The following is a 20,897-nucleotide window of genomic DNA, read 5'->3' as shown; positions in this document are numbered from 1 at the left end:
AGGCAAATTCACGCATCTGTAGAATTGGGAGGGGCCCCCCAAAGGTCATCCAGCCCAACCCGCTGCAATGAAGGAATCGCAGCTGACGACTCCTCAACTGCTGCTCCTCCTGGTGGCGCAGCAAGAAAACGGCTAGCACGTTTGCGAAGCTAAGCAGGGTCCGCTTGGGTTTCAAATTGGATGGGGGACCGTGCATTGCCGGGGGGTTGGACTAGATGCCCTTTGGGATCCCTTCTGCCACCTTCCTCTTTTTAAAGGCTGCTTAGCCTTAACCACTGAAATGAGTGCAATGGTAATACTTTGAACTCCTCCGAGTAAAGGTCCCATTTCATCTCCAGGAGAAAGACGCTCCATTGTTTGGGGTGGGAAGGGGAGAGGCAGCTTCCGAAATGAACTTTTGGTGAAATAATTTTTTAACATATAAATTCCAACAATCATTTAACATAACTTCTTATCTTATACAATATTTTAGACTTCCATCAACAACCTCTGAAGATTTTCCGTTCTTTATCACTTGTTCTGCATTTCTTAATTTTTCTATTACTTTTAATTGCCCTTAACTAATAATTCTTTTCAAAGTCTTCCTTGCAATATTTCACAAAGTCCTCCTTACAGAAGTTCTTGCCGTCCTACTAGCGTAATCTGTTCGTCACAATTGCTTTCCAAATAGTTCAGATATTTACTCCAGTCCTCTAAGAATCTCTGATCCCGCAAGTTTCGAATCCTTCCTATTTAATTCTGCAGAGTCTGTTAATTTCATTTGCCATTCTTCTTTGGCAATTCTTCTTGCTTCCATTTTTGTGCCAATCATATTCTTGCTGCTGTTGTTGCGTATAAAAACAATTTCTAGTCCTGTCTGTTAATATCCTCTCCTACAATGCCAAGTAAAAATGTTTCTGGTGAGAGAGAGAGAGAGAGAGAGATTAGACAAATTCATGGGGGTGGTTTGGTCCATCAGCCAGGAACAAAGACCCTGAATTGACTGATAATGGAGCCTCCATGTTCAGAGAGTGTCTACCTCTAAATTTGATGTACTGGGGACGGAGGACAAAAGTAGCAGAAGTGTGTTTGTGTGTGTGCTCTTCTTAGGAGCTTCCAGAAGCACCTTGGCTGTCCTCTGTCGGAAGCAGGATCCTGGGGCGTTCTGATGCAGTTGTGCTGTTCATAGGGAACACGGGAGGTTAAGATTCGGCATTTAAAAGCATGACTTCATTTTGCTCTGGAAGCAGCTTCATGCTCCGGGTTGCTAAGCCCCATTTTCCTCATTCCTCTGATGACTAAATGCTGCCAGCCTCAAACACTAGGGATGAGCCGGCCAGAACAGCGAGCCCCAGGACGCCTTGTTCTGCAAGCTAAGGGCCAGGGTGTTGCCCCGCCACAGGACAAAGAAAGGACTTCTGCCGCCGTTGCAAAGAGTTAACCTGTGGAACTCGCTGCCACAGGAAGCTGGGGTGGGTGGCCACCAATCTCGGGCTGGGCATATTCAATGGCTACTACCCATGCCCGGATTGCATGTTTCCCGTGGGAATCTTCTCTGGTTCTTATGGAACCTCCAGCTACAGCGGCAGTCTATATTCCTAGGTTCTTTGGGGTATTTGACCACTGTGAGGCTTGGCTAGATGGGCCCAATGGCCTAATCCTGAGCTGTCTCAACCGCCTGGCCTCACCCCAAGTCTCTGGGCACCCCAGCGCCGGAATCCTCTTGGGGGGGGGGGGTCGCAGGTTCCGGGCGCCAGCTGCATTGTGACGCGGCCCTGAGTTCCGATTGGCACGTCTTCCGGGCTGGTGGGAGAGACAGAGAGACCTGCACCCGGGCCGGGCGCGGCGGGGGCACCACGTCGGACATCATGGGCCGCTTTGGAAGGTTGTTTCACGCCGGCCGCCCCCCCTCGGATTGGGCCCTCTGCTCTGCTGGCCTCCTGGGTGTAGGGCAGCAAGCAAGGGTCGGATTCTGCCCTTTGGAAATGCCGCCATGCTCTCCCTGCCCCCCCCCCGCTAAACATGAAACTGCGACATGGATTGCAGCCCCTTCTCTCCCCCCCCCATATTGCGCCCAACCCCATGACCAGCTGTCCCTTTTCTCTCTCCTCCACCTTCTCATCCAAGGTCAGCCCTGATATTCTGTCAGTTCTGGTTTTTTTTGGGGGGGGGGTGTTCCTTGCCCCCCCCACCAAAGAGTCTTAAGTCTTGCTGGCCCTCCACCCCCCCTTTTCCCAAATTGTCCTGAGCTGGAAAAGGCCGGAAAAGCTGCGCGCCTTTCAGGAAGTGACTCAGCCGTCTCAAATACAAGGCTGCTGGGGGGGGCGGAGGAGGAAGAAAAGGAGTTTTTTTTGGGGGGATAAGCCTCTGGAACACCCCCCCCCCCTTTCACCTCCTTACTGATGCTCCCCAGGGGTGAGCACAGGCAAGATTTAGGCTCATCCTACCCCTCTAACCCCAAGGCCTGGCTTTTGGCTGCTCCCAGCACTTTGGGGGGGGGAACCACCGCTGGTCGCCTTGCTCCCCCCTCCGTTCGCCATAGGCAACCTTAGTGGGTTTTTTTTGCTCTCTGGCAGATCTCCGGCTCCTGACCCGCCGTCTAAGCCCAAAGTGGAGATGCATGCCACAGCACTCAGGTGTGGATGGATTGGGCCTGTGTGGGGTACATGTAGCCCCCCCCCAAAAAAACTTCCTCATCCTGGGGTGCCCACCCTGATCTCACAAAACCTGCAGAGGCCTTTGAGAAGTGGTACCCAAGAACCTTGTGTTTCCTAGGGATGGAAGCAATCTCCCCCCCCCAAAAAAAAATAAATATTGGAAGTTTTGGACCTGCCCCTGGCTGGAACCTGAAAATTGCCCCCCCCCCCCCTGCAATTTGACTCTTAGGAATAGTTTTATTTTATTTTCCCCCCAAAATTTTTTATTAAGTTTTTCACAATTATAATAAATATAACATAGAAAAAAAGAAAACGCACAAGAGAAAACACATTGCAATACTAAAAAAAAAGCAAGAAAAATTTAAACACCTATCACTTGAAAAACCCAAGTTATCTTACATTGTTAATTGACTTCCTCGAATCTTTCCCTTCTGAATTTCATTGTATCTCCATATAACAGCTCTCCAATATCATTCTTCAACTAAAATTATTTCCAACAATTGACTATCTTCTTCTCTTTCCTTAATATTCTAGATCCAACTTACTTACAATTGAATCTTATTTTAATCCTCGGCCTGTTTGGTACTTTTCATGTGACTTCTAAGTATTTATATTGCAATATTTAGCTAAATAGTCCTTAAATTGCTTCCCGTCTTTTTTCTGGTCGCGGATTCTTCCAGTCAGGTCGGCTAGCTCCAAAAAGTCCAACATTTCCACCTGCCATTCTTCCACCATTGGAATTTCTTGGGATTTCCACTTTTTAGCGAACAGCAGTCTGGCCGCTGTGGCGGCATACAAAATAGTCTTTTTTGGGGCAGTTCCATTCCTATTATTCCAAGTAGAAAGGCCTCCGGTTTCTGACTCTTAGGAATGGTTTTAAACACACCCACCCACTCCTTTCCAGACTGATCCCTGGAGTTTGGGGTACTTTCTGGCTTCCGTTGGGAGACCTTGGCTTCGGATGGTGGCGATTTCCCCACCAATGGAGGTTTTCCACCAGGGGTTGGGATGGATGACCTCTGAGGTTCCCTCCCACGATTCTGTGACCTTTGACTTTCTCCGTTTCCAGCAAGGCTCCCGACCCCCCCAAGGCCAAAGACCAACACCATTCGACGCAACTCAAGTGCGGATGAGTATTTGGGTCAGGGTGGGGGGCAGGGAGTTATCAATGGCAGGGCGCAGAGTGGGGCTGGTTTGCCCCCCACTTCTGCCCTTTGCAAGATGCATTTTTGGGGTGGGGTGGGGGGCAAAGCTCTTTAATTTTTCTCCTGGACCTGCAGTTGCAGGCCTGGAAACATCGTCCTTCTGCGGCCGCCTTATGCATCGTCCCAAGAGGCCTGGTTGGGAGGGGGCTGAGGACCACCCTCAAACCCCCCCCTCTCCTGGGGGGTCTCCCTAGGCTTCTACCCCCCCCCCCAGAGACCAGGAATATGCTTCCCTTTGGCAGGATCACGCTGGGGAAGAAATCTCCCGCCCCGGAACCCGCTAAGAAAGTCGAAGTGAAACAGGCAGAGAAACCAAGGTGCGACTGAATTTTTTTTTGGGGGGGGTGCGACACTACAGATGCTCTTCTGAGCTGTAGCAAAGGGCTTTGAATTTCAGGATAAGGGAATCTCCCTGTCCCAATTGGAAGGGTTGAGAGCTCCCTGCTCCCCTTTGCCACCCTCTGCTAATTTTTTTTTTTGGGGGGGGGCAGCAGGGAAAAAAATTCCTGGGGTGGCACACAAGGGGCAAAGTCTTGTGTGCAACACATTAAGATTTCTGAAAGGGGAAAATCCCATATATATCAATGACAGGAGTGCACTGATGGAGGGAATATCATTGTGTGTGTTTTTTAGGGGGGGGTCACTTCTTCCCCCATCTTGGGCCGCCCTCTCCAACTGGGAGTGAGCTGACAGTTTCTTGTGCATGATCAGCGTTCAGGGAGGGGGGGGGATGTTTACAAGGCTAATTCCAAACGACTTTGAACGCCGTCCAAAATGCACACACACGCCCATTATAAATGTCTTTTTCCAGCCCCCCCCAAACCCCGAGCCGCTCTTGTCCCTCTGCAGAAAACAAAGGCTCTGCAGCTCTGCCGATTCCCACCCCCCTCCCGAAAAACCCCCACCACTTTTTCTTTTTTTTAACCAAGTTGGAGAAAGTAACATGGAAAGCAATCCTGAGTCAAACCATACCTACTTGTCTGTTGCTCTGTTCTGGACCCCCCCTGACCCAAATTTAACTCAGCCACACACCCCCACTCCCCATCAGTTTGCAATGCTTCCAGCTCATAAGTCTGGAATTTGGGGAGTGTGTCTGTGTTGGGATGGGGGGAGGCAAGGAAAAGTCCCTCTCTAGCAAAAAAACAAACAAACCTCCTTTGTGAATACCTATGGGGAAGTTGGTTGCTTTGGGGAGAGAATGGAGGCGATGGATGATGTCAGGATGTGTTTTGAGCTGGGCTGGGGGTGCTTGTCCTAGCTTAGGCAAGGTTGCTGATGGGGGGGGGGGAACGGCGCAGGATGTCTCTGTGCCCCTCCCCGCCTCCAACCGCCTTGCATTCCCACATTATCCGGCCTGTCCTTCAAGTCTACCTTATATGGGCAAAGGCTGCTTTTTTGCTCTCCCGCCCTCCCTCCTTCCGCCTCTTTTCCGGTTGGCCGTTCCAGGTGCCAATTCTTATTCTTTCAGTCTCTGCCAGAGTAAAGGGGGGGGGGGAAAGGCAGCCTGTTTCCCGCACTGCCGCCCCCCCCCCCCACTTACCTCGCTCTGTTTTCCCAAAATAGGAAAACTGGGTGTCCTGTTTGCCCTCTGAACCTAAAAGGAGCAGTCTCCTTTTCTTGCAGAAGCCAAATACCCCGTCGAACCTAGGAACGCAGATAGACTGCCCCTGGAGCTGGAGGCTCCATTAGAAGAGCTGGGCTGCTGGATCAGGACAGGGGTACCAGCATCCTATTCTCCTAGGGGCCAGGGAAAACCTGCAAGCAGCCCTTGAGGTTTCCAGGAACTGGGATTCAAAAGCCTCGCTGCCTCTACCTCTGGCGTGTTTTGGTTCGGACAGCCGGGTTTGAGTTGAGCTCCCAGAGGTTACCGTATATTTTCCCCCCAATTTTTTTTAATTGATTTTCACAATATTATAAAAAACAAACAAACACACAAAACAAACAGAGATCATAGCCTTATTGAAAATTACAGTTATTAACTTTGTTAAGTGACTTCCTCGCTTCCCCTTGGTTGAATTTCATTGCATGTCCGTTTAACGGTTTTCCAAATCCCAATTTTTATGAAATTTAACTTAAACTTTAACATCCTTAAATCTTCACCTTATAGGATTAAACATTATTACTTCATCACTTAACATAAATAAAATCCTAAGCCCATTAAGTATCTGCAAGCTATCTCCAGTTAATTTAACTTAACAAATTTAACTAAATAATCATTAAATTTATCCCATTCTTCCTGATACTCCTCCTCCTTCTGGTTGCGGACTCTTCCGGTTAGGTCGGCTAGCTCCGAAAAATCCATCATCTTCATCTGCCATTCTTCTATTGTTGGTAATTCTTGGGTTTCCTACTTTTTAGCTAACAAAATACGAGCAGCAGTTGTGGCATACAAAAATAATTTAACATCTTTCTTGGGCAATTCCAAACCTGTTATTCCAAGAAGAAAGGCCTCTGGTTTCTTTATAAATGCATATTTCAACATTTTTTTTCAATTCATTATAAATCTTTTCCCAGAAGCCTTTCACCCTGGGACAGGAGCCACCAGAGGTTATAGCTCCTTGGGGGGCGGCCTTGGCATGGGGGTTTGTGCCCAGGTTGCAGCGCTCTCACTTGGCCCCCGCTGGCCTGGCATTTGCAGTTCCTGGGCCATATCTCAGGGTAGGACACTTGCTTGGCATGCAGAAGCCTCCAGGTTTCCAGCGTCTTCCCCGCTGTCCCCGGACCTCTTTTGAAGCAAGGGGCGGCGGGGAGAAGATCGCTTCTCCCCATTGCCAGCCCCGCAAGCTCCAGGGACAGAGGGGAAGGCGCAGCGCCTTCCCCTCTCTCCCCGGACCCCTTTTGAACCAAGGGGCGGCAACAGGGAGAAGCGATCTTCTCCCCTCCGCCCCTTGCTTCAAAAGAGGGTTCAGAGGAGAAGGCGCGCGGCGCTTCCCCTCTGTCCCCGGACGGTCTCCATAGGAACGCATTGATTGATTTTCAATGCATTCCTATGGGAAACCGTGCTTCGCAAGACGAAAAACTCGCAAGAAGAAAAAACTTGCGGAAATTAATTTCGTCTTGCGAGGCACCACTGTATTGGAGTGCAGAAGGCCTGGTTGCAGCCTCCCCTCACACTAGGCATCACACATATCTTTTGAAGTGCTGGGCTTATCTTGATAAGACCCTGCACCCACCCCTGTTTGCCCTGGAGGGGTCTGTAAGAAGAAGCTAAGGTGTCTCTTTACGTAGAGGGGAAACTGAGGCAGAAGGAAGCGAGGGAACTACGTGAGCTGGCTTGCAAGTAGCAAGACTCTGGAGTCGTGTTTGCAGGTCTTCCTCTTTCTCTCGCCCCCCCCCCCCCACGAGGTTATGAAAGGGAAGGTGGTTTATTTATGCTGTAATTTTTGTGTCTTGGGATACTTGGGCGAGCAAGTTCCACATTTCACAAAACCTTCCTCTCGCAGGAAAATGTTCCTCCATTTGTGAGCTGGAGAGAGAGAGAGAAAGAGAGAGACCTTTGCTCTGGGGCCTGCAGCCTGACCCCAGAATGCAAACAAACGTTTTGCAAAGGAAAAAATGTGACGGCTGGGGAGAGAGAGGACGGGATAGAGAGAAAATGTCGCAGCGGTTTCAAAGCAACATCCAATTAGATGCGTCTCAAAGGATTCTGGGTATTGCTGAGCCAAGGTTCCCCAAGCCGTTTCCGAGAAACATTGGCCGTTGCAAAAATGTATGTGTGTGTGTCTGTGAATTGGATTTTATTTATATTTTTCGCATTTATATCGCACCCTTTTCTGCAAGGAGCTCAGGGTGGAGTACCTGATTCAGGGTGGAGTACCTGGCTTGAGAGCAGTACATGTGAAAAGGATCTAGGAGTCTTGGTTGACCACAAACTTGACATGAGCCAACAGTGTGACGCGGCAGCTAAAAAACCAATGCAATTCTGGGCTGCATCAATAGGAGTATAGCATCTAGATCCAGGGAAGTAATAGTGCCACTGTATTCTGCTCTGGTCAGACCTCACCTGGAGTACTGTGTCCGGTTCTGGGCACCACAGTTCAAGAAGGACACTGACAAACTGGAACGTGTCCAGAGGAGGGCAACCAAAATGGTCAAAGGCCTGGAAACGATGCCTTATGAGGAACGGCTAAGGGAGCTGGGCATGTTTAGCCTGGAGAAGAGAAGGTTAAGGGGTGATATGATAGCCATGTTCAAATATATAAAAGGATGTCACCTAGAGGAGGGAGAAAGGTTGTTTTCTGCTGCTCCAGAGAAGCGGACACGGAGCAATGGATCCAAACTTCAAGAAAGAAGATTCCACCTAAACATTAGGAAGAACTTCCTGACAGTAAGAGCTGTTTGACAGTGGAATTTGCTGCCAAGGAGTGTGGTGGAGTCTCCTACTTTGGAGGTCTTTAAGCAGAGGCTTGACAACCATATGTCAGGAGTGCTCTGATGGTGTTTCCTGCTTGGCAGGGGGTTGGACTCGATGGCCCTTGTGGTCTCTTCCAACTCTAGGATTCTATGATTCTTCTCCCCCTCTTTTAATCCCTGCACCAACCCTGTGAGGTGGGTTAGGCTGAGGGAGGCAGTGACTGAACCCGCAAGCAGCATGCCTGAGTGAGGATTCGGACCCTGGTCTCTCCGAGGTCCTAGTCTGACGCATTCTAACCACTACACCGCACTGCCTCAACTTCAGACCCGCCTGGAATTTTTGGCGGTGCATCGCCACCTTCCTCTTCTCTACGGAAAGGGCTGGCAGAGCCCTTGCTTGGCGTGCAGAAGGTCCCGGGTTCAATCCCTGAATGCGCCTCCTGGAGCTGCCAGCCAGTGTAGGCAGTCCTGAGCTAGGTCTGAGTCGATAGCGTCCTGTTTAAAACAGCCCTGTGCTAAACTCCATGAGGACTGGAACCTTACTTAGACGGAGGTTGAGCACTGGCAGGCAGGAAACCCCTGGCACCCCCTGGTAATGTCCGCTGTCTGAACCTTGGGAAGCCCCTGCCGGCCAGTGCATGCAACACTGACCTAGGCTGACCAAGTCTCCTCCAGCTTCCTCTGCACCTAGATATATGCCCATCTCGAACGACGCACCCATCCACCTGCTCCCCGGCGCCCGCGGGTGGCATTGCAGGGACCCAGTTTCTGCCTTGCCAGTACAGGCTCTGGCTGGCAGCAGTTGCAGAGCCACATCTCGGGGCTTCTCCGGCCTTGCACAACCCTCCTCCGGGCGGTTTGGGTCTTTGCCTTCTCTCTTAAAAGCGAGGTAGTCTCGGAAGTGTACCTTGCGTCACTGCGGCCGTGGCGAGATTGTGAAGGGACCTGTGGCTTGCGAGAGCCGGACGTGAGGTGGAGGCGCATGATGGGCTGAAGTTGTTGCTCAACAGAACCTGGGAGGGGTGAGGATGAGGTGGATCGAGCCCCTCTCCACCCCCTGTCGCTCTCGGCTTGAAACCAGAAGGATGTTGCCTGCCTGTTCCTCATTTATTGCTGATTTATCCCCCCTTTTTCTCCCAGGAGCTCCAGGGGGGTGCAAAGCATTCCCCCTGCTCCCTGTTTCATCTTCACAACAACCCAGCGAGATAGGGCTTAGGCTGAGAGGCAGTGGCTGCCCCCAAGGTCACCCAGGGGAGGATTTGAACTCGGGTGTCTCCCAACAAGGTTGCAGGTTCGATCCCCGTATAGGATGGCTGCATGTGTCCTGCACGTGTTCCCTTCCAACTCTGTGATTCTGTGCTAATAATAATAATAATAATAATAATAATAATAATAATAATAATAATAATAATTTATTATGTATACCCCGCCCATCTGGCTGGGTTTCCCCAGCCACTCTGGGCGGCTTCCAACAGAACACTAAAATACAATAACCTCTTAAACATTCAAAGCTTCCCTGATCAGGGCTGCCTTCAGATGTCTTCTAAAAGTCTGGTAGTTGTTTTTCTCTTTGACATCTGGTGGGAGGGCGTTCCACAGGGCGGGTGCCACTGCCGAGAAGGCCCTAAAAAAACTCCTTAAAAAGGTAAAGGTACCCCTGATTTTTAAGTTCAGTCGCGAACGACTCTGGGGTTGTGGTGCTCATCTCGCTTTATTGGCCGAGAGAGCCGGTGTTTGTCCACAGACAGTTTTTCCGGGTCATGTGGCCAGCAGGACTAAGCCGCTTCTGGCGAACCAGAGCAGCGCACGGAAATGCCATTTACCTTCCCGCCAGAGCGGTACCTATTTATCTACTTGCACTTTGACGTGCTTTCGAACTGCTAGGTTGGCAGGAGCAGGGACAGAGCAACGGGAGCTCACCTTGTCACGGGGATTCGAACCGCCAACCTTCTGATCAGCAAGTCCTAGGCTCTGTGGTTTACACAACAGCACCACCTGCATCAAACTCCTAGTCCTCATTAAATCCCCACAACAGCCCTGAGAGGTAGGTTAGGCTGAGAGGCAGTGGCTGCCCCTCAACGTCAGCCGGTGAGCTTCATGGCCGAGTGGAGGATTCGAACCCTGGGCTCCCAGGTCCTAGCCTAACACTCTAACCATTGCACCACACTACCTCTCAGTGTAGGCAGGTGTTGCCCTCCCTCCGCCCAGCTGAGCACATCCTTGATCTGCAAAGATTAAAGGAAACCTGCCTAAGACCCTTGCACTTACGGGACCGCCTCTCCCGGTATGCCCCATGGAGGACCTTAAGGTCCATAAATAGCAACACCCTAGAGGTCCCGGGCCCTAAGGAAGTCAGATTAGCCTCAACCAGAGCCAGGGCCTTTTCAGTGATGGCTCCGGCCTGGAGGAACTCTCTGCCTCATGAGACCAGGGCCCTGCAGGATCTGATTTCTTTCTGCAGGGCCTGCAAGACAGAGTTGTTCCGCCTGGCCTTTGGCTTGGAATCAACTTGATCCCCTTCCCCTCTTTCCTTTTCCCTTTCTCCTTCTGCGATGGAACTCCTGTTTGGGGACTTCCCTGGCTTTTTTTCTGGCCCACCTAGGACCAGTCTGGATAGTTGGCCTTGGTGAAAACTTGATGTTTTCATCCCCCCAAAAAGTTTTTGATTTGCGTTTCTGCTGAAATGAGGCTGCATTTTAATCTTGTTTTTAAGTTGTATTTTAATCAATTGTTTTTATACCTGGCGTTAGCCGCCCTGAGCCCGGTCTTGGCTGGGGAGGGCGGGGTATAAATAAAATATATTATTATTATTGTTATTGTTATTTTATGCACACACTCTGTTTCCTAAGCTGCACTCCTGCCTGTCTCCCTTGCCATGTTGGCATTGCAGCGCCACCTCCCCAGCCCCGCTTAGGTCTAAAGTACCGTATTTTTCACTCTATAACACGCACCCGACCATAACACGCACGTAGTTTTTAGAGGAGGAAAATCCGCAGGCATGCCACCCATAGGCATTCCCTCCATAACACGCACAGACATTTCCCCTTACTTTTTAGGAGAGAAAAAGTGAGTGTTGTGGTGCAAAAAATACGGTACTTGTTGCAAAGTCTCCTCTGAGTTTGCCTTCCAAGAAAGGACCTCCTTCAGTTTCCTTGAGCCGATTTGTTCTGGTCTTCCCCAGTTGCAGGCTGCCTGTTTTCTCCCTGCCTCTCGCCCGCTCCCCATTCCTGCTCCTGCAGAGTCGGGGCTGTGCCACAACTCGCCTGCAGCCCAGAGGCAGGAATCGTGGCCCAGGCCTGGCGCTGCCTGTTTGGATTAAGGGAGCGGCTGCCGTTTCCGCTTCACCCTTTGGTGCCTGGAGGGAGGCTGCGCTGTGGGGGAACCTGGTGTTTGTGTGTGCAAGGCCTTCTGTGTTTGGCAGTGCAGAGGGCAGCAACCTGAAAGGCCATAGTAATAATAATAATAATAATAATAATAATAATAATAATAATAATAATAATAATAATAATTGTTGCTGCGTTCCAAAGGAAGGATCCCGGGATCCAGGGCTTCCCAAACTTGGGTCTCCAGCTCCTATTGGCCTACAACTCCCATCACCCCTAGCTAGCAGGACCAGTGGCCAGGGATGATGAGGATGGTACAGTGAGGGGGAAAACGTATTTGATCTCCTGCTAAATTTGCCCGTTTGCCGTCTGACGAAGAAATGACCAGTCCATTAATTTTAATGGTAGGTTTATTGTAGCTGTGAGAGACAGAATAACAACAGGAAAAACCCCAAAAACCCAGAAGACAAAAATCAGAGATTGATGTGCATATCAACCTCGGGGATAGAGGTTTCCTCTTGTGTGTGTGTGTGTGTGTGTGTGTGTGGTTTTTGATGTTGTTTAGTGGTGTCCGCCTCTTCGTGACCCCCTGGACCAGAGCATGCCAGGCACTCCTGTCTTCCACTGCCTCCCGCAGTTTGGTCAAACTCATGTTGGTAGCTTTGAGAAGACTGTCCAGCCATCTCGTCCTCTGTCGTCCCCTTCTCCTTGTGCCCTCCATCTTTCCCAACATCAGGCTCTTTTCCAGGGAGTCTTCTCTTCTCATGAGGTGGCCAAAGTCTTGGAGCCTCAGCTTCAGGATCTGTCCTTCCAGTGAGCACTCAGGGCTGATTTCCTTCAGAATGGAGAGGTTTGATCTTCTTGCAGTCCATGGGACTCTCAAGAGTCTCCTCCAGCACCAGAATTCAAAAGCATCAATTCTTTGGCTCTCAGCCTTCTTTGTGGTCCAGCTCTCACTTCCATTCATCACTACTGGGAAAACCATACAATAATAATAATAAATTGTATTTATACCCCGCCCTCCCCAGCCAAGACCGGGCTCAGGGCAGCTAACAACCAATAATAAAAACAAATTGATTGAAATACAACTTAAAAAACAAGATTAAAATACAACATTAAAACATTAAAATGCAGCCTCTTCACAGGAGGAGAAAGGAAAAAAGAAAGAGGGCGAAGGGATCAAGTTGATTCCAAGCCAAAGGCCAGGCGGAACAACTCTGTCTTACAGGCCCTGCGGAAAGAAATCAGATCCCGCAGGGCCCTGGTCTCATGAGACAGAGCGTTCCACCAGGCCGGAGCCAACACTGAGAAGGCCCTGGCTCTGGTTGAGGGTAATCTGATTTCCTTAGGGCCCGGGACCTCTAGGGTGTTGCCATTTATGGACCTTAAGGTCCTCCGTGGGGCAGACCGGGAGAGGCAGGCCCATAGCTACGAGGGTCCTAGACCGTGAAGGGCTTTAAAGGTCAAAACCAGCACCTTAAATCTGAGTAGGTAAGAGCGGGGGCTCGACCAGGCTGCTTGGGAGTGCCCAGACCTAACGGGCAAAAATCCCCCCTCTTTTGCTAGATGAGAGGGCTATCGATGGACGCTGGCTATGCGCACTCTGTGGCAGCAAGGCTGTGGCAGGAGCGGGCGAGTTGCTCTTGCACTCAGATCCTGTTTGTGGATTTCCGTGTACATCTACTTGGTTGTGAGAAGAGGAGCTGGGCCATTATTGGCCGGATCCGGCACTCAGGCTCTTCTCAGGCTCTTTTTGGCATGTGCATGTGTGCACGCACACACACAAATGGTGTGGTTTTGAGGCTGTTTCTATGTCCCAGACCTTTGCCAACCTCTCCTCCCCCCCATTGCATTCTATCAGCTCCTTCTATACCCCCCCCTCCTTGTGCATGAAGACCCCAGACAGTAAAAGATGCACATGTGCGCGTGCGCACACACACACAGAGTCCTTGCCAGCCTGGCTGCTTTTCCTGTTCTGCCAGTTGCCACAATTCTCTGAGCACCCTTGTGCTAAGAGAGGAAGGTGGAGGAGGAGAACTCACCTGACAGCTTTGTGTGCAATGGGGGGGGTATGATTGGGTGCGGAGAAGAGACGGCCGTGGAAATCGGCTGGGGCGCATGGTGGTCTGCTTGCCCAGGCGGTTCGAGTCCCGTGCGGACCTTGCCACCGGCTTCCTATAGAGTTACTTCTCTTTCCCACCTGCCTGCCCAAGGTTCTAGTCCTCAGCATTCTGCATGGAAACATTCCACAAAGATGCCCCTCCATTTTCCAAGCACAACCCCTTTCTTTCTTTCTTTCCTCCCCCCCCCACCCCATGGTGGACTGGCAGCCCTGTACTACTAAAGCGGATTAAATTGCAAACACCATTCTTCTTTTTTGATTTGCATAATTCAGCCCAGCCTTGGAATTTGGGCTTCCTAGTTGCAGATAAGCTCATATTTTGCATCTGCGGTGCAGAAACCTGCAGTTGTATGTTAAACACGTCCCCATGTGGCCTGCCCTCCCGCTTGCCCTCATACATTTAATAATAATAATAATAATAATAATAATAATAATAATAATAATTATAATTATAATTTATTAATTTCCCCCTCCCATCTGGCTGGGTTTCCCCAGCCACTCTGGGTGGCTTCCTACAAAACACTAAAATACAATGACCTATTAAACATTAAAAGATTCCCTAAACAGGGCTGCCTTCAGATGTCTTCTAAAAGTTTGGTAGTTGTTGTTCTCTTTGACATCTGGTGGGAGGGTGTTCCACAGGGCGGGTGCCACTACCGAGAAGGCCCTCTGCCTGCTTCCCTGTAACTTTGCTTCTCGCAGCGAGGGAACCTCCAGAAGGCCCTCGGCACTGGATCTCAATGTCCGGGCAGAATGATGGGAGTGGGGACGCTCCTTCAGGTATCCCGGGCCAAGGCCATTTAGGGCTTTCAAGGTCAGCACCAACACTTTGAATTGTGCTTGGAAATGTACTGGGAGCCACTGTAGGTCTTTCAAGACGTGTTATGTGGTCTCGGCAGCCGCTCCCAGTCACCAGTCTAGCTGCCGCATTCTGAATTAGTTGTAGTTTCCGGGTCACCTTCAAAGGTAGCCCCACGTAGAGCGCATTGCAGTAGTCCAAGTGGGAGATAACCAGAGCATGCACCACTCTGGCCAGACAGTTTGCGGGCAGGGAGGGTCTCATCCTGCGTACCAGACGGAGCTGATAAATCTTTTAATGTTGATTTAGCGGTGCCTTAGGACAGCTAACCCTTTGTGCAACACTTTAACTCTGCACAGTATATTTTGTGAGCCGCTGCATTTCCTCTGAGCAGTGGCCATTTTACAGAGTGGGGAACTGAGGCAGAGAGAGAGAGACTTCTCCATAGCCAGGCGTCGTAACCTGTGCAGAGATGGAGTGTGTGTGCACATGGGAATGTTTCAGGTAATACGGATCCAGTTCTCTATCCATTGAGGCTTCATGTCTGCACACGCTATTCCCCTCCCCCCCCCGGCCCCCGGAGTCTCTGCAAGATCAGGAGAGTTCAGCAGCCCAGTTTGGAGTGTCTGCTTGGCCAGAATTTCTGCGCATGGTGGTTTCGACAAGCCTTTTCTCAGCTTCCTCTTGCAGAAACCCCCGGGTTAAGCGATAGCTGTGCGGTTGCCACACAGAGGTCAGGAGCTGTTGAGGCTTGCGACAGGAGGTGGGGGGGGGCAGGGTGACTCCATTCCCCTGAGCCGCATGTGGGTTTTCCCCAGAATATATTTCTGCACCCATTCCGCTGTGCGAAGTTCAACTGGTGGGAAGTGTCGTTAAGGATACAGCAATCAAGTCTATGGAGGCAGTGAGAGATTTTACTTTCTTGGGCTCCGTGATCACTGCAATGGGGACAGCAGTCACGAAATTGAAAGACGCCTGTTTCTTGGGAGAAAAGCAATGACAAACCTAGACAGCATCTTAAAAAGCAGAGACATCACCTTGCCAACAAAGGTCCGTATAGTTCAAGCTCTGGTTTTCCCAGTAGTGATGTATGGAAGTGAGAGCTGGACCACAAAGAAGGCTGATCGCCGAAGAATTGATGCTTTTGAATTCTGGTGCTGGAGGAGACTCTTGAGAGTCCCATGGACTGCAAGAAGATCAAACCTCTCCATTCTGAAGGAAATCAGCCGTGAGTGCTCACTGGAAGGACAGATCCTGAAGCTGAAGCTCCAAGACTTTGGCCACCTCCTGAGAAGAGAAGACTCCCTGGAAAAGACCCTGGTGTTGGGAAAGATGGAGGGCACAAGGAGAAGGGGGCGACAGAGGACGAGATGGTGGGACAGTGTTCTCGAAGCTACCAGCATGAGTTTGACCAAACTGCAGGAGGCAGTGGAAGACAGGAGTTCCTGGCGTGCTCTGGTCCAGGGGGTCACGAAGAGTCGGACACGACTAAACAACAACAAAATCAAGGCTATAGAAGAACAAGCCTTGCTTGAAGCAGAGGCAGCATGGCTTCTGCAAGGACAAGTCCTGTCTCCCGAAGCTGTCAGAGTTCTTTGAGTTTAAACGAGCATATTCTGGAAGAAGCCTTTAAAAAAAGTCCCATATGCTCATTGGGGGATATAGGAAGCCCAGAGCACTTGTTCCTTAGATGTCCCTTTTATGAAGAGGCACGGAGTGAGACCATTCCCCTGCTGGTGAGGCTCGCTGACCTCCCGGAAAAGCCAAAAATTAGACCTTTTCCTGTTAGGCAAAGACCATAAGACGACCCAGACGGTCGCCAGATTCTGTGTACAGATCTGTAGGCGCACACCATCCCTCGACTCAAACTATTTCGTTTAAAAAACTCTGTTCCATGGGGGTCCCTGGATCATCTGTCTGCAGTAGCTTATCTTAAAGTTTTAAGCGTCTATACGCTTATCGCGTTTATAAATTTTAAATTTATTATTGTACATTGTTTTAAATGTTTGTTTTCCTTCTGTTTCCCCCCCCATTTTTTTTAATTGATTTTCCACAAAAATTTTAAGCACATAAACAAACAAACATAAATCCTAACCTTATTAAGACTAAACTTTTTAACATTGTCAAGTGACTTCCTCGTATCCCCCTGGTTGAATTTCAGTGTGTATCATTTTAACGGTTTTCCAAAACAAGTATTCTTATAAAATTAACTTAAACATGTAACATCTTTCTTTCTTTCCAATTTATCATTAAACATTACAGTGGTTCCCCGCAATACGAATGCCTCGCAAGACAGAAAACTCGCTAGACGAAAGAGTTTTCTGTTTTGGAGGTGCTTCGCAAAACGAATTCCCTATGGGCTTGCTTCGCAAGACGAAAATGTCTTGCAAGTTCCTGCTGGTTTTTTTCCTCCCCCCCCCTTTTTCTAAGCCGCTAAGCTGCTTATCAGCTGATCCGATCAGCAGATAAGCCGCTAATAGCGCTAATCCGCTTATCCTTCAATGGGCTTGCTTCGCAAACCGCTAGACGAAGAGAATCACAGAACGGATTCTTTATGTTTTGCGAGGCACCACTGTAATTCAACACATTACATATTTCAATCCTAAGCCTATCTGGTATTTGCAAGCTTTTCCATTTAATTCAACTTGACATATTTAACTAAATAGTCTTTAAATTTCGACCATTCTTCCTGGTACTCCTCCTCCTTCTGGTCACAGACTTCCAGTCAGGTCAGCTAGCTCCGAAAAATCCATCATATTGTTTGTTATCCTTCTGGGATTGTACCCCCAAGAGTGTTTTCTAAGCTGGCCTCCGACCGTAATAATGTATTTATTTATTTTAAAAACACAAGCATGTAGGCAGAAGTGACTTAGGGTCCTTGAACTCTCAAATAGGTTCTTGACAAAATGCCTCGCCGACGATTCCTGAGTTCTGTTGTGCATCAGGAACCGGTTAAGTAGCAGGAAGCGATAAATGGACACTTCTCCAACGGGGGAGAAGCAGAAAGTGGAAACCTTTTCTCTCCGCACCCCCCCCCCCCAAAGGTCAGAATTGGGTCCTGTTCTTTTTAACCCGTTCATAAACCATCTAGAGTTAGGAGTGAGCAAGCCAAGTTTGCTGATTATACTAAAATGGTTTGGGGTCGTTAAAACAAAAAGATACTGTGAGGAGTTCCGAAAGGACCTCTCCAAACTAAGTGAATGGGTGGTAAGGCGGCAATTGCAATTCGTTGTAAATCAGTGTAAAATGAGGCATATCAGGCCAAAAAACTCTGTAAATTTCACACCTACGCTCACAGGGTCTGAACTGGCAGGGACTGACCAAGAATGAGACCTTGGGGTCGTAAGTAGACAAAGACGTCAAGTATGTGTTAGCTGTGAAAAAAAGGCAAATTCCATGCTAGGGATGATAATGATGATGATAATAATAATAATTTATTTATACCCCGCCCATCTGGCTGGGCTTCCCCAGCCACTCTGGGCGGCTTCCAACCAAATATTAAAATACAGTAAAGCATGAAACATTAAAAGCTTCCCTAAACAGGGCTGCCTTCAGATGTATTCTAAAAGTCTGGTAGTTGTTTTTCTCTTTGACATCTGGTGGGAGGGTGTTCCACAGGGCTGGTGCCACCACCGAGAAGGCCCTCTGCCTGGTTCCCTGTAACTTGGCTTCTCGCAATGAGGGAACTGCCAGAAGGCCCTCAGCGCTGGACCTCAGTGTCCGGGCAGAACAACGGGGGTGGAGACGCTCCTTCAGGTATACTGGGCCTTTGAGGCCGTTTAGGGCTTTAAAGGTCAGCACCAACACTTTGAATTGTGCTCGGAAACGTCCTGGGAGCCAATGTAGGTCTTTCAAGACTAGTGTTATGTGGTCTTGGTGGCCGCTCCCAGTCACCAGTCTAGCTGCCGCGTTCTGGATTAGTTGTAGTTTCCGGGTCACCTTCAAAGGTAGCCCCACGTAGAGCGCATTGCAGTAGTCAAAGCGGGAGATAACCAGATAATTGGATAATTCAGAAATGGGTTCAAAATAAAACTGCTGATAGAATGCCGTCGTGCAAATCTGATCTGGTTGCGTTTGGGACACTGTGTGTTGTTCTGGTTGCCTTAACTCAGAAAAGACATAGCAGAGTTTGGAAAAGGTACAGAAAACCGCATCTGAGATGATCAAGGGGAGGGACTCTCCTATGAATAAAAGGTTGCAGCGTTTGGGACCTCTGAGTTTAGGAGAAAGTTGTGTAAGTGGCAACATGATAGTTTATAAAATTATTCATGGCATGGAGAAAGCAGCGTCAGGAAAATTTTGTCTCTCTCACCGCCCTGGAACCAATGGGTGTCTGAGGAGGGAGCCAAATGTTGGAAGATTCGGGACTGATAAAACGAAGGACTTCTTCACACAGCGCAGAGTTAGCCTGTGGAACTCCCTCCCTCATGAGGCAGGGATGGCCACCAACTTACCGTATTTTTCGTCCCATAGGGTGCTCCGGCCCATAGGACACACCCAGTTTTTTGGGGGGGAAATAAAGGAAAATTTTTTTCCTTTATTTCCCCCCCAAAACCAGGTCGGGGAATCCAAACCAGGTCGGGGAACAGCGGGATGGCAGCGCTCCGCCTCCCCGCTGTCCCCCGAGCTTGTGGGCTGCAGGCTGCTGCCCGCAAGCCTTGTGAGCCCGCGGGAACTCCTGCCGGGCTTGCAAGGCTTGCGGATAGCTTCCCGAAGCCTGGAGAGCGAGAGGGGTCGGTGCGCACCGACCCCTCTCGCTCTCCAGGCTTCAGCGAAAGCCTGCATTCGCCCCATAGGACGCACACACATTTCCCCTTCATTTTTGGAGGGGGGAAAGTGCATCCTATAGGGCGAAAAATACGGTAACTTAAAAGAGGATGAGAAAAATTCATTTCTGTCGGTGGCTACTAGCCAAAATGGGTGTGTTGTTGTTGATTTCCCCAAAGGTACCTGATTTTCACTGAGCTTAAGGTAGGAAGCTGGGTTAAACCAGGATTGAGGGATTTCTGTGGCTTTTCCAGGTAGCATTGGACTACAACTCCCATAATCCCTGGCAGCCACCTGTGGCAGAGGAGTGCGGCTTTCCTCATCCCTCCCAGCGTATTTATTTATCACCAGTTTACCCTCTAAGATGTTCAGGGTGGTTTGGCCTCGCTCCTTCCCCCCTTTATCCCTCGCAACAACAGCCCTGTGAGGTGGCTTAGGATGAAAGAGAATGTGATTGGCCCAGCCAATGAACTTAATTGCAGAATAGGTGGTTTAAACCTTAGGCCGCCTTTCTCAAAGTCCCCAAACCTATTTTACAAGTCTCCAAATCTTATCCTTGGTCAGGCGTTTGTAAGTGCCTGGAGGCGGTTGGAGGATGGATGGCGGCTAACAGATTGAGGTTGAATCCTGACAAGACAGAAGTACTGCTTTGGGGGGACAGGGGGGCGGGCGGGTGTGGGGGATTCCCTGGTCCTGAATGGGGCAACTGTGCCCCTGAAGGAACAGGTGCGCAGCCTGGGAGTCATTCTGGACTCACAGCTGTCCATGGAGGCGCAGGTCAATTCTGTGTCCAGGGCAGCTGTCTGCCAGCTCCATCTGGTACGCAGGATGAGACCCTCCTTGCCCGAAGACTGCCTTGCCAGAGTGGTGCATGCTCTGGTTATCTCCTGCTTGGACTACTGCAATGCGCTCTATGTGGGGCTTCCTTTGAAGGTGACCCAGAAACTGCAATTAATCCAGAATGCGGCAGCTAGACTGGTGACTGGGAGCGGCCGCTGAGACCCCATAACACCTGTCTTGAGAGATCTGCGTTGGCTCCCAGGACGTTTCCGAGCACAATTCAAAGTGTTGGGGCTGACCTTTAAAGCCCTAAACGGCCTCGGTCCTGTATACCTGAAGGAGCGTCTCCACCCCCATCGTTCAGCCCGGACACTGAGGTCCAGCGCTGAGGGCCTTCTGGCGGTTCCCTCATTGCGAGAAGCAAAGCTACAGGGAACCAGGCAGAGGGCCTTCTCGGTGGTGGCGCCCGCCCTGTGGAACGCCCTCCCTTCAGATGTGAAGGAAATAAGTAGCTATCCTATCTTTAAAAGACATCTGAAGGCAGCCCTGTTCAGGGAAGTTTTTAATATTTAACGCTGTATTGTTTTTAATGCTTGATTGGGTGGCTGGGGAAACCCAGCCAGATTGGCGGGGTATAAATAATAATAATAATAATAATAATAATAATAATAATAATAATAATAATAATAATAATAATTGGTTCCCATTTCCCCGTTGGGTATATATACATATTTAGCTGACTCTCAGCCATCTGGCCGCTCCTGTCCTGTTGCATCTTGCCTTGAGCAGGCAGCCATTCAACAGGGGCAGCTGTCTGTGGCAAAGTGAGCTGCTCCTGATGGATTTCTGCCTGGCTCTCAGTGCTGTTAAAGCAGGAGAGCTGGGGGGAGCAGAGGAGGCTGGAGACAAGAG

General features: G+C 49.7%; 1 protein-coding gene across 4 annotated transcripts in view; it reads left to right on the top strand.

Moving 5' to 3' along the window:
• The window catches only part of VASP (vasodilator stimulated phosphoprotein), a 46,672-nt gene that overhangs the window by 8,755 nt on the left and 17,020 nt on the right, over positions 1–20,897 (top strand). For 2 of the 4 annotated variants that reach the window (XM_081200470.1, XM_081200469.1), the window contains exons 1-4: positions 1,721–1,864; positions 2,556–2,615; positions 3,706–3,759; positions 4,084–4,158. The exons of 1 other annotated variant lie outside the window; for it this stretch is intronic. In XM_081200470.1, coding sequence (XP_081056596.1) covers positions 1,848–1,864; positions 2,556–2,615; positions 3,706–3,759; positions 4,084–4,158 — 206 coding nt within the window. In that variant the 5' untranslated portion in view covers positions 1,721–1,847. Of the gene's footprint in view, positions 1–1,720; positions 1,865–2,555; positions 2,616–3,705; positions 3,760–4,083; positions 4,159–20,897 lie in introns of those variants that run through there. One more of the 4 variants, XM_081200471.1, reaches the window with a different exon arrangement.

This window comes from Podarcis bocagei (assembly GCF_964188305.1).
Source record: "Podarcis bocagei genome assembly, chromosome: 7".
NCBI classification, from domain to species: Eukaryota; Metazoa; Chordata; class Lepidosauria; order Squamata; family Lacertidae; genus Podarcis; species Podarcis bocagei.
The sequence above is the reverse complement of the archived record's forward strand: the minus strand, read 5'-3'. Positions and strand labels throughout refer to the sequence as shown.